General features: G+C 39.1%; 1 protein-coding gene across 3 annotated transcripts in view; it reads left to right on the top strand.

Annotated features, from left to right (window-relative positions):
* LOC136842593 (transcription factor Sox-14-like) overlaps positions 1–7,198 on the top strand; it is a 150,235-nt gene extending 143,037 nt beyond the window's left edge. Inside the window, exons 4-6 of one of the 3 annotated variants that reach the window (XM_067110166.1) lie at positions 2,240–2,424; positions 3,350–3,557; positions 4,021–7,198. In XM_067110166.1, coding sequence (XP_066966267.1) covers positions 2,240–2,424; positions 3,350–3,557; positions 4,021–4,183 — 556 coding nt within the window. In that variant the 3' untranslated portion in view covers positions 4,184–7,198. The remainder of the gene's footprint in view (positions 1–2,239; positions 2,425–3,349; positions 3,558–4,020) is intronic. The other 2 variants (XM_067110167.1, XM_067110168.1) reach the window with 2 other exon arrangements.
* The last annotated feature ends 4,740 nt before the right edge of the window (positions 7,199–11,938 follow it).

The following is an 11,938-nucleotide window of genomic DNA, read 5'->3' as shown; positions in this document are numbered from 1 at the left end:
CGTACCACAAATTCTTTCACGCACCCACAATGCCACAATTCTCTCTATCGGGGTGGTGTAACAACATCATAAAATCATAGGCCCTGTTTTCAGTGAAAAAGACGAAATAGTTATTTTTTATGAGGCCAAGCTGAGTTGGGGGGCAATTAGAGCGGTGTCATAATAGACAGGAAGCATGAAATTTTGCCTCTGTTGCATCACAGTCTGACATCAACATATCGCCATGCAGAAAGCGTGTCGTTTGCTTTGATGTGCTTCGTCTCTGTTTTCTTCTATATGTCAGTGAGATAAAAGGCAAGAAATTTTGACCAGGATGACAAGAAGGAATAGAGCTCTTATGGAATGGCTATCTATGCACCCATGTAAAATCTTACGGTAACCTACAGAGGTATTTCAGCTAGTTCATGTACCGTAGGCACAACACTTATTCATCGGAGAGAGACCATTAATAAAAAATCTCGTAACCGGATATTAATCTACTGTATGGGTTTTTCCTCCCGAAATAATATTATTATTCTGATGGAGTCATTGGGTTCTTTTGCTCCTGTCCAGCCCCTCGTTTCGTTCGATTATCGTGATTTCCATTAAATTAAGGGTTTATTTTTGCTCAGCATATCTGATGAGCACTTCCCTTTTAGTAAGAACAAAATAATGACAATAAAAAAACACACGTTTCCATTATTATTATTATTATTATTATTATTATTATTATTATTATTATTATTATTATTAAGTGGCTATATTTCCCTATTCTAACCACTTGCTGATAGAACTGCGCTAAACTCCTGAAGACTGATGAGACTGTTAAGGGAGGGTCGCTCAACAGCCGAGGAACAGTTCACAAGCGTTTGGTTGACAGCCTGGATTCGAATCTTAATCGAAGTACAGCTATTATCAAAGTGTGATCTTTGGTGGGCATTCTGATCAAGCACAGAGGAGCTGACCACTTTACTTTCAGACAAGAGTAAATGGAAATTGTTAAGGCTGAGGACCTTAATGGACCTGTAAAGTCTGCCTTGTTATCTAATTTTATTGTCATTGTTGTTATTTTTAGCATATGTACTGTTTTTTTTTTCTTCAGGCAATGTGCCTCAGAATTGAAAGTATTTGATCAACCGATGCTGCAGTCTTTTCTGTTCTAATGTTATCGTGTTTCCCATTTGCACACCTTTCACCTCGACTTCCTCTAGTAAAGAAATTTAATGAACATCAGCAGTTTCCTGCCAGAGGATTAAACCTGACTTCAGTTCGGTGATCATAGTATTCTTTTTTTTAATATCTATTGTAGCTATTCCTTCAACTATGCAAACACTACTGAGAAAGATATTCATTAGCATTTTACTGGCTCTTAATTATGTGCTAGGACGATCGACAGCCTAATTCCAGAGGATTATGGGATCATGTCGAATTTGCGATGTTTTCTGAAAAGCCATTACTGAACCTTGAGTCGATCTTTTCTGATGTGTCGCATTATTTCTAGTTTTATGAGTTGTTTAGGTATTTTGCCTTTTTCTCATGGATATCTTTCTAAACATTGCTCTTCATGATCTGAAGGTATCCAACCGGGAAACTGACCGCAGCCTGCATTGCACTATATTATTAGTTTTTTCATCGAAATAGTAAGAGATTCGTCAGTGATGCCTCTTCATGAGTAAGAGCTGTATTGAACCAGTTCCCAGCTCCCAGTCGTCTCTCCATCTCACTTCATTCCAGTATCAATGTCCTCTTATCTCAAAAGGATGGACAAGCAGCCACATCGCTTAATCCCCTCTCGGATATTCTAAATTTTAACACTCTTTGACCTTGAATGAATTAAATTGTCGTCACATAAGACTCTCTCTCTCTCTCTCTCTCTCTCTCTCTCTCTCTCTCTCTCTCTCTCTCTCTCTCTCTCTCTCTCCATAAATTATTATAAGCTGTTGAAAATTTTGGCAATAACTTTTGATTCTTCTCTATTATATTATAGACATTCAGTGTTTTATTTTTTGTTAATGATAGTTGACAGTTACTATGGCAGGAGACAACAAGCACATATATACTGTACATGTATGTGTATACATGTATATATATATATATATATATACATACATACATTTATATATATATATATATATATATATATATATATGTATGTATATATATATATATGCATGTGTGTACATATTTATATTCTATATGTGTTTGTAGATAGATAGATAGACAGATAGATAGATATTTAAATTCCTTCTATTCATTTCAGTGCGATGTCCCGTGGAATGTATCATCCCCACTTCCCTCCTTCCCTAACCCACATGACCGCTGCTATGGGCAGCATGGGTGCCATGGGAAGCATGGGCGCCACCCTCCCTTCCCACACGCCCACAGACTACCAGGCGACGCTGGATTCTGAGAAAGTTCGGGCGGCCTTCTTACCCACATCATTAGGTAAGTCCTTATATTGATCATAAGATTGCCTTCCTTCCTTTTTCAACATTTTCCTGTCATTTTTTTGCTTCTATTTCTGTTGCTCCTGTTCGTATTTATATATATATTTTTTTCTATCACTATCTTTTCTAGACGCTGGTTAATTTTTTTGAGAATAAGTTAATTTCAGTACAAACCTTCTGTGTAAGAAATTTTGACACCTTTAAGAAGATTTATGAAAACGGCTCATTGTCTTTCAGTAGCAATGCTCGAGTATACTGTAGATGCGCCTTTTCTTTAAATGCAGACTGGAGAGGGAATGCTTTAGCGGCTTTGCTTGTTATTATCACAAAACATTTTTATGGCTCTTGATAGATACTGTTGCCATCTAATTTGTAAGAGAATGGCAGCATTCCTCTGTTTCTGTGGCCGGGTTTAAAAGTCTGGGGAGATCTACTGATCGACCTATGCGTCTGTTTTTCTGTTTGCCCTGCAATCCGTCCACCTTCAGAGCTGAAGTTTCGAAAGCCTGGACATATTTATATATTTGAAGACGAGGAGTTCAAACTTCATACATATCATCCGTGGACGATCTAAGATTTTATGTGTCGGATCTAAGAGTCAAGGGCGAGGTCAGTATTAGAGGTCAAAGGTCAAATAGGAATTTGCTGCTGCCTGGCAGTGCGCTTCACCGACACGTTATTCGTAATTAGGCTTCAGCAAAATATCGGTGGAAATTACATATTACAATACGTTGTTTATACGATGACTTTCTTTGCGTTCACGTTAGGACACTAAACAATAAATGTATTATGATATATAGTTTCTCTGTATAAATGTCTAGTGTTTTCTCCTTTACCGATAAGATATTCAGACAGTCCGGTACACTAATCAAGATGAGAGCTTCGCTTTGTCTCCATCTCTAAAAAAAGTCTTTCCTTCACAGGCAGTCTCGGTGCCTTCCAGTCCCACGCCCTTTACACATCAATGGCAGCAGCTCAGCAGAATACCCACCCACACACTCCCACACCCACAACTCCGGACAGTACGCCTCCTGCCCACACCACTCTCAGCACTCCCATAGCGGCTCCTGTTGCCAAACTGCCACAGCCTCCTCAGGAGGATCGACGTACATCCCCACCTGTGTCCACAGTGTGAGTATTCTACCAATACTTGGTTCCTGCAGAGTCCGTGTGTTCAGCTGATTAAACTTTATTTCTGTAAATGTTTACAAGCATTACAGTCCGGTGAATGAGGCAAATTACGAATTGAGCTGTTTTATTATCTTTAACAAACAAACGATCATTTCATATGAAACGTCATTTTCCCCTTTCCTAGTATGAAATTTGCCTTCATGAATTATTTATGTGTATCTCGACATGATCCGATAGACTTAACATACCCTTTTTCTTTCGTGGTAAATTATATTATAGAGAAAAGGGTTAATGTCTTGAGAGCAAATTAGGAAGGGGATTCCATAATTTCAAAGTAATATATATTCGATAGAGATCTGTTTTCTCCACGGAAGTCTTCTCCACCAATAATCAAATCATGTATGTTAAAAGACACTGAGTTCATAAAACATGAAGTCTGAAATCTTTCTGCTCTCTCCAACAGAAGTTCGTCACCATCCTACGTTCCCCCGTCTCCTTTCTCAGCCCTCTATTCGACACCAAGCAGCCTGGCACCTGCCCATCCGTTGCTCTACCCGGCCCAGTATCCACCCATTACCACGCCCACGCAGGACTTACGACGACCTTTGTCCGTCCTCTTCTCTTAAACGACATGCTTACCGGTTGTATCTTAACATAATTCCTTAGATGAGGGAAATCAATGTATAACATGTGGTTTTACTACCGTTGCATTTAGAAGCGCAGGGATATGAAGGTCGGAAGACATCACAGTTGCAGTTGCTGGACGAGCGACTGATCAGGATTGCGGTGGAAGCTTATCTGATCTGATCTCCCGAAAAATCTGCGGCAAAGAAGAGGCACTAATAGGCCGTAGCAATGAATTTCCCGGCTTGTGTGTTTTTTTGTTTTTATTAATATTTTTGTTTTTATTGGCATTTTTGTGTATGTTTTTGTGACTGTGGCTGATTACGCGTGAAGTATGTATAGTGAGTGTAACAGGAATTCTAAAGCTACTGATAATGAGCCGAAATGTTCATGAAAACTAGATTAACCGCTTAATGATTCACGCTCATGGCTTTAATTGGAAAGAGGTGATGGGATATCTGGGAAACCCAAACCAAAAACGTTGTCGTCGTACAGTGAGAATACCATTGCAATTTCTTTCATTACATCTGTATCAGAACAGTTATTCCTGTAAATGTGTAATTCTGTGATGTTCGTTCAATGATTTGTAAATAAGAAAAAAACAGTCGTGCAACATTCACAAAGCTAATATTATCTACCCCGGCACAGTCCTCCCCTTACTCTTATGGCATATTCGTTGAAATGGAAGAAGTTGTGATTGATACATTGTACCTGTGAAGAGTTGTAGGCCGTGAGGCAAACATTTTGTATAGCATATATGAGATGACAGAAACTCAAATAAATTGCCAGGTATCCATAACCAGTTGAACCTCTACCCAAACAGATCTCCAAGATCTTCTTGCATCGTGGGTGCAGTCTTAGCTTATAAAATTAGGAGACTTTAGATGGATAATTAGGGAATCAGCCACCAAGTGCAGCAGAAACCGGTGTTCTATAAACATGACATCTGCCAAACACTCACATTGTAGCCTAATCTTTCAATATGTCGCCATACGTAACTGTTTTACGTGTACAGGTATTGATGTCTCTCTTTTAGTTTACAGTCAGGTGTACATAGGGTGGTGGGGACTAAATCTTCTCTTTGTTGCTTAGTTGATTCTTAAGAAAAGCTTTATAGAGCAGTTCCCTTTGCCAGGAAAACTATTATTATGTACCGGACCAAAGATAAGATGCCCATTGTTGAATAATTTATGGTAAACCCTTTGTTTCTATAAATGTTCTCACATACAGAAATAAAAGTCGTTAATATGGTTGAATTAGTACAGACACTTTAAATCTTAACACGAAATCTTGTTTGTGCATTCATGTATATACAGTACTGTAACATAACACAAACTGTGTTTATGGAATTCAAAAACACTTAACCAAAGATTTTAAAAAGGAACTCAGTTTTCATAAAGGTTTATCGATGTCAGTCTTATAGGAAAAATAAGCTAACGTATCTCAAGTAAGAACCATGAAAAATGATCAGCGTCTGCTGACATGAAATAGAGCAAAGTAAATAATGTCGTTCCGGTGGGCGCCATGAGTGTGCCCTGGTGGTGGAGTTCTTGTCTTCGGATGGTTGGGTCCTAGTTCAGTTTCCGTCCTGGCTGACTAGGAGAATCTGGCTTCTGGAAAAATCCACGACTTTTATCTTCATTTAAAGACTTCTCGAATTTCACGTTCAACAGTAAAGTATAATGGCTACGAGGAAACCCAATGCAATGCAGTAGGCTATATATACACATAACTATACGGATACCCAAATCTTATCTGGCTATCTCGTGCTTATAATTTTAAATTGTAATTCCTTTATGCATACATATATATATATATATATATATATATATATATATATATATATATATATATATATATATATATATATATATATATACATATATATATACCACTCGATATTTGCTTTTTCTTGATTTGCAAGTTACTTTGCAGTTAATGCAAATATTCAGTGAGAATATTTCGTTTCTTTCCTTTATGTGACTGCTTTTGTGTGTGTGTGTTGAAGAGAAATTAGAATAATTAGTAAGTGTTGATTAAGGAACTCATCAATTTTTTTTTTTTTTTGTCACAAGGATGGGATGTAAGTATTGTTTGCTTTACGGCCTAGTTAATGACTTAAAAAATTTCTTTCTTTCTTGTTTTCGCCTTTAATTTAGTTTTGTTGTTGTTGTTTTCGAGTTACGAATGGTTTCGTAATTGGTGGTCACTGCAGCGTTATTGTATGTGACGTAGGTGCCATGTCAAGTGGAGATTTTCGCCTTGTGGGAGTGTCATTTTTACCATTTTTCAAGTTGTTAGATATATCATCTTCACAAAATCTGAGAATAGGTGTGCAAATGTAGGCTACCTTACTCTTCGGGCTAACAAGGGTTTCTATAATGTTGTTGGATTCGAAACTACTGAGTATAAATTTAATAACATTGTCTTTATTTCCGCTACCGGATTTTAAGTGTACATTGTATTTGTGCTTCTGCAAAATTATTTCGAATGGCAAATTCGATGTAGTGGTAACACTAACGTAACTTGCTAACTGCTGAACTTCTGATTTTCGAGAAGGGAGCTCATTTGACTATTTCGTATCATTCTTTACCAGTTTAAAATCTAACGAAAGCTGTACGTTTGGGAAGGTCACTTCTTCTGGGTCATGATGTCGAGAATCCATGTTCCATTTTTAATTCTAGTCTTACGCATTCGTTTTTGGTTATCTGGTCGTATTTATAAACACATGTACATAGAATCACACGGAGGGTAAAGACATTTCTTTGCCCGTATTAACTAAGTAAAATATACACCTCTGTAAATTTGTTATATGCCAAATACATAACAAGGCGTAGTTTATAGTTCAACTCTGTATATTTGCTTTAATTTAAGTAGCCCGAGACTGTCAGGAATCTGCTGAGATGAGACAGTATACAGTAGTGTCATTTTCTTATCTCTTTTTCAATAGTAGATTCCCTGTAAAAAACAGAATGGCATCACAAACATGCGCGCACGCACACACACACACACACATATATATACAGTATATATATATATTATATATATATATATATATATATATATATATATATATATATATATATATATATATATATATATATATATATATATAATATATATATAAATCTATATATATATGTATATATAGAATCTACTGGTCAGTTTTTACCAGATATGTATGTAATTGTAATACCCACAAGGCCCTCTTAACTTCTCGAATTCTTCGCGCTTTTTGGATACGCTTGTCACCACAAAGCCTTGGTTCCAAGTGCAAGATATATGAAGGAATTTTGATGTCCTGTAGCAGGAATCAAACCCGCATTCCATAATCACAATGTGACATCATAATTGCTTCATATAACTTGCACTTGGATCCAAGGCTTTTAGTGTCAAGCGTATCCGAAAAGCGTGAAGAGTTCGAAAAGTTAAGAGAGCATTGTATTATATTATAATATATATATATATATATATATATATATATATATATATATATATATATATATATATATATATATATATATATATATATATATATATATGTATATATATATATATATATATATATATATATATATATATATATATATATATATATATAGTATTACACGTTTGTATGTGTCTTTTGTTTGTTTCTGTTTCTTAAAACAATGTACATAATTCTACAACATACAAGAATTTTTAGTCTGTTTTTAAGCTACTGGTCAGAGACCCAAAGCGATAACTTCACGGAGCTGATCTCCTTATTTTATAAAACATCTTAGTGAAGAATCTGCTTCAGGTCAAATCAGGTCAACAATAAGGAGGTGCAGGTTCAGTGAACCCTCTTTGTGTCAATATTATCATTCCACGTGGCATTATGTATTAAGATTAATAAAACATTTATAAGTGTGGTGAGTGTAAACAATAAAGTAATATCAAAGGATAAAACTGTTTCATTAAGCCTTCCCTGTTGATTGTAGGTAATATGAAGCTTTAAATCATGGAAATTTTTCTCATTAAACATCACAGGAAACTCCTCAGCATTTACTTATGCTGTTCATACGTTTGGTAACAGAACAGATACCTGGATATAAAATACCCTTAAATCATTTTACATTATGAAGCCCAAGAGGCTATTTGACGGCCGTTAAGGCCGCCACTAACGTTCAATTATACGTTAATGTGAACAACCTGCAAAGTTTTTCCCGCCTGCGCAGGCGACCTGAGCATAATAGCTCATCTCAATTGACCTGCCTCCGGCCAAACGTCTGGGCATGCGCACCTCAACGTTAATGTGGGGAGGCAACTTTTTTTGCTCAGTCCGCTGTCCGTCCCCTGGAAGATGTTACTAGTCGGAAACAGAATGCTGAGTTTTATTAAATTTAAAAGTGTTTATACCTAAATTAATGATGTATCGGATTTATTTGTTTTTAATAATTAACATGGATGTTAGAATAATAAAATATTTATAATTTTGCAATTTTTTACAAGAAAAATAATTGCGTATAATGAAGGCTGACAGTGGCAGGATCATTCCTGAATGTCCTGTAGATTTCATTGAAATCTATATGAATGAAACTTTGCTTGGGCAACTAAAATCCAAAGGCTATAGTAACAGATTAAGCCTATGTATTTTTGTTTGTGGTTATAAACCATACATGCAAATCAGTTTATAAATAAGAATAAATATTCATTATGGCCATATAATGTAAAAAAAAGAATAGGCTTATAATACGTCTATTCATGATTATGCATCATATTTGTAATTCATTTTTAAAATGAGAACAAAATAATATTCTACTCTCCGTTAATAAAAATAAAATAATATTGAACTGTGTATGGGCATTCACTGCTCACATCCCATGTAAGCCAGTTTTGAAATGAAAGTAGACTAATCAATACACAAATGAAACAAAGGAACAGTAGTAAACTAAAGATGTTCACTCGTCGTAACACATCATAAGAAAGTCATTCTTAAAATGAAAACAAATCAGTATTAAGCATTTTAATAAAACAGAAAAAGAATGCTAGACCTATAAATGTCAACTTTGAAATGAATAGTTATCTTGCCATGGATCTCTTGCGTCATTCATAAAATATTCAATAAACACTATAAAAGTCCTTGGGGCCAAATTTAAACCCTTTTAACAAATTCACATGGGAGTATTGAATTCGTTTTTTTTTTTTTAACCACTCTTTCAATGGACGTCTTACTTGACGTTTATGAATTTTTTTATGCTATCAGCGAGCCAGTTACAGCCAGAGCATCGTCATTCGTCTGTTGGCGCCATGGCTGCTACATAGGACTGTGGTAAAAGACTGTATCTTAGTAGTTTATCATCCCGAGAAACTCCTGAATGGCCTTGATGGTTTGTGGTTTTGGGAAATTCTCTACAGCTTTTACTTTAGAGGCCGTGGGATGTACTCCTGCTGGGAAATCTTGTGGCCGAGGAAGTCTACTTTTTCTTTCCCGAAAATGCACTTGTCGAACCTGATGACTAGTCTGCTGTCGTGCAGACATTTCAGGACAGCGCGGACGTGGCGATGGTGTTCCTCTGGGGACCTGGAGAAGATGAGAATGTCATCGACGTAGCAGATGCAGAAAGGCAGATCCCCCAAGATGGTGTCCATCAGGCGCTGGAATGTGGCACCCGCGTTCCTGAGACTAAAGGAGGAATAGGAAAATGTGTAACTTTCGAAGGGCGTGATGATGGCGGTCTTTGGGACGTCGTCGGGATGCACAGGGACTTGGAAGTATGACTCCAGCAGATCCACCTTGGAGAAAATCTTTACTCCGTGGAGGGTGCCCGTAAGGTCTTGCATGTTAGGGAGGGGGTAGTGTTCTGGTGTTGTCAGTAAATTCAAACGGCGATAGTCCCCGCAGGGCCTCTGTGAACTATCGGATTTCTTTACCACGTGGAGGGGAGAAGCCCACTGGCTTGATGCTTTTTTACAAATGCCCATCCATTCCATCTCTGCGAAGGCCCTTTTGGCGTCTTGTAACTTCTGGGCGGACAGACGTCGGAACTTGGCATGGGTTGGTGGGCCCGTCGTGGTGATATGATGGAAGACGCCATGCTTTGCTGAAGCCCCAGGTGACTGGCGTAGCTCTGGTTTGAATACGTCCGGGAACTCCTGCAGGAGGGACGTGTAGCCGTTGGGGGCTGTGGAGCAGATGGCGGGCATTCCAGGTCCGATGGAGAGCTGATGAGAGTGGCAGGTTCCTGTGTCAAGGAGGCGTTGCCTTGCGACGTTGACCAGAAGTCCATGGTGCCCTAGGAAATTTGCAACCAGCAGGGGGAACTTTACCCCCGTGATGAGGATGGACCAGTTGTATCTGTGTTCCAGAATTGAGATAGCCCGGGGCATCATGCCATACGTGCAGATGGGAGTTCCGTTTGCTGCTATGAGGCGGGTGTTGAGTCAGGCATCTTTTTCAAACCTTCCTTGGATGGCGGGAAGACCGACTGCATTGCCCCCAAGTCTACCAGCAGTCGCTGTTCCGAAATTTCACCTCGGATGAAGAAACCTGCTGGTTGGAGGGAGCTGGATTTCTCAGCCACAGCTGTTACTTGTGGTCACTTTTGTCGTTTTTTGTAAAGGAACATGGAGGCCTGCAGTTTCTGGCATTAGTTCCGAATTTTCTGTGGAAGAAGCACCACGCCGGGTTTGACCATGTCCTGTGTTCCCTGAATGGAGATAACTTCTTTTTGTAAACGGCGTTGATGTTTCCGTCGTCGTCGTCATTCTCCTCTGTCAGGCTGCAGGCTCCCAGGGCGGAAGCAGCGTGTTTCAAGGCCTTGGTGGCCTCATGTAGTTTCTGGGTGATGTCGACTAAGGCGTCCATGTCGAGGGTGTCTGCATCCTTTATCTGGCACCTGACTTCCTGCAAGATGTGCTGAAGGAAGATCGCTCTTGTTAGATCTATTTTCCTTCTCCTCCCGTTCTCGTCATGGCTTGGCAGTGTTACCAATCCCCGTAGCTTGTCCCAGGCTTCCCTGGGTGATGTTTCCCCGAGGGGCTGGGATAACAGGTTGAGTGCGAGCTGTGCTCTCTTGGTCACAGGCATGGAGTAAGTTTGCATCAGTTTATCTTTCAAGGCCACGTATGTCACCTTGTCTGGTTGCACTTCGAGCCAAGGGGAGATTCTGTTGAACACCTCTTCTGGGAGCGCCATCATGGTGATGTCAGATTTGACAGCATCGTCTGAGATGCACGCCATGTGAAAGTGCGCGTCTGCGCCAGGAACCATGATGCTGTGTTTTGCCCCGAGAACGGGGAAGTTTGACTGTGTCTGGCTTTGTTGGCAAGAGAGGCGTACAGACGATGCTCGCGGGTTCGCATTGAGGTTCAGCCTCCGACATCTTTACTACTCATGCACCAAAACGTTGGAAAGTGAGCCGTATTGAGTCTGTTAATGGTGTTGATTGTTCAAGTGGTTGAACGAAGTGCCAAAAACGTGCCCTTTTTGGGTACACTGTATTTAGTCCGTTTAATGGCACGGTTTCCACTAGGGAGGGAGCTACTAGAGGCCTAAACTTTAATGCCGTAGTTAGTCCTCTCAAGGCTCTCTGATGGTAGACTGCGGCCGTATTTAGTCCACTAATGGCTGGGCCAAAACCCCGCTACCTGTTCCTCTCCGGGGTCACCTGTGTAAGGTTCAAGAAATGTCAGAAGTGAAAGAATGATCCTTTATTATTTTCGACAGGTGTTTATAATGCGGAAAGCGGACGGAAAGGTAGCGGGCGACCTGAGGCCCCCGCTCGTCCGTACAG

Source organism: Macrobrachium rosenbergii, chromosome 10 (assembly GCF_040412425.1).
Source record: "Macrobrachium rosenbergii isolate ZJJX-2024 chromosome 10, ASM4041242v1, whole genome shotgun sequence".
NCBI classification, from domain to species: domain Eukaryota; kingdom Metazoa; phylum Arthropoda; class Malacostraca; order Decapoda; family Palaemonidae; genus Macrobrachium; species Macrobrachium rosenbergii.
This window is presented reverse-complemented; position numbering and strand designations above follow the sequence as displayed.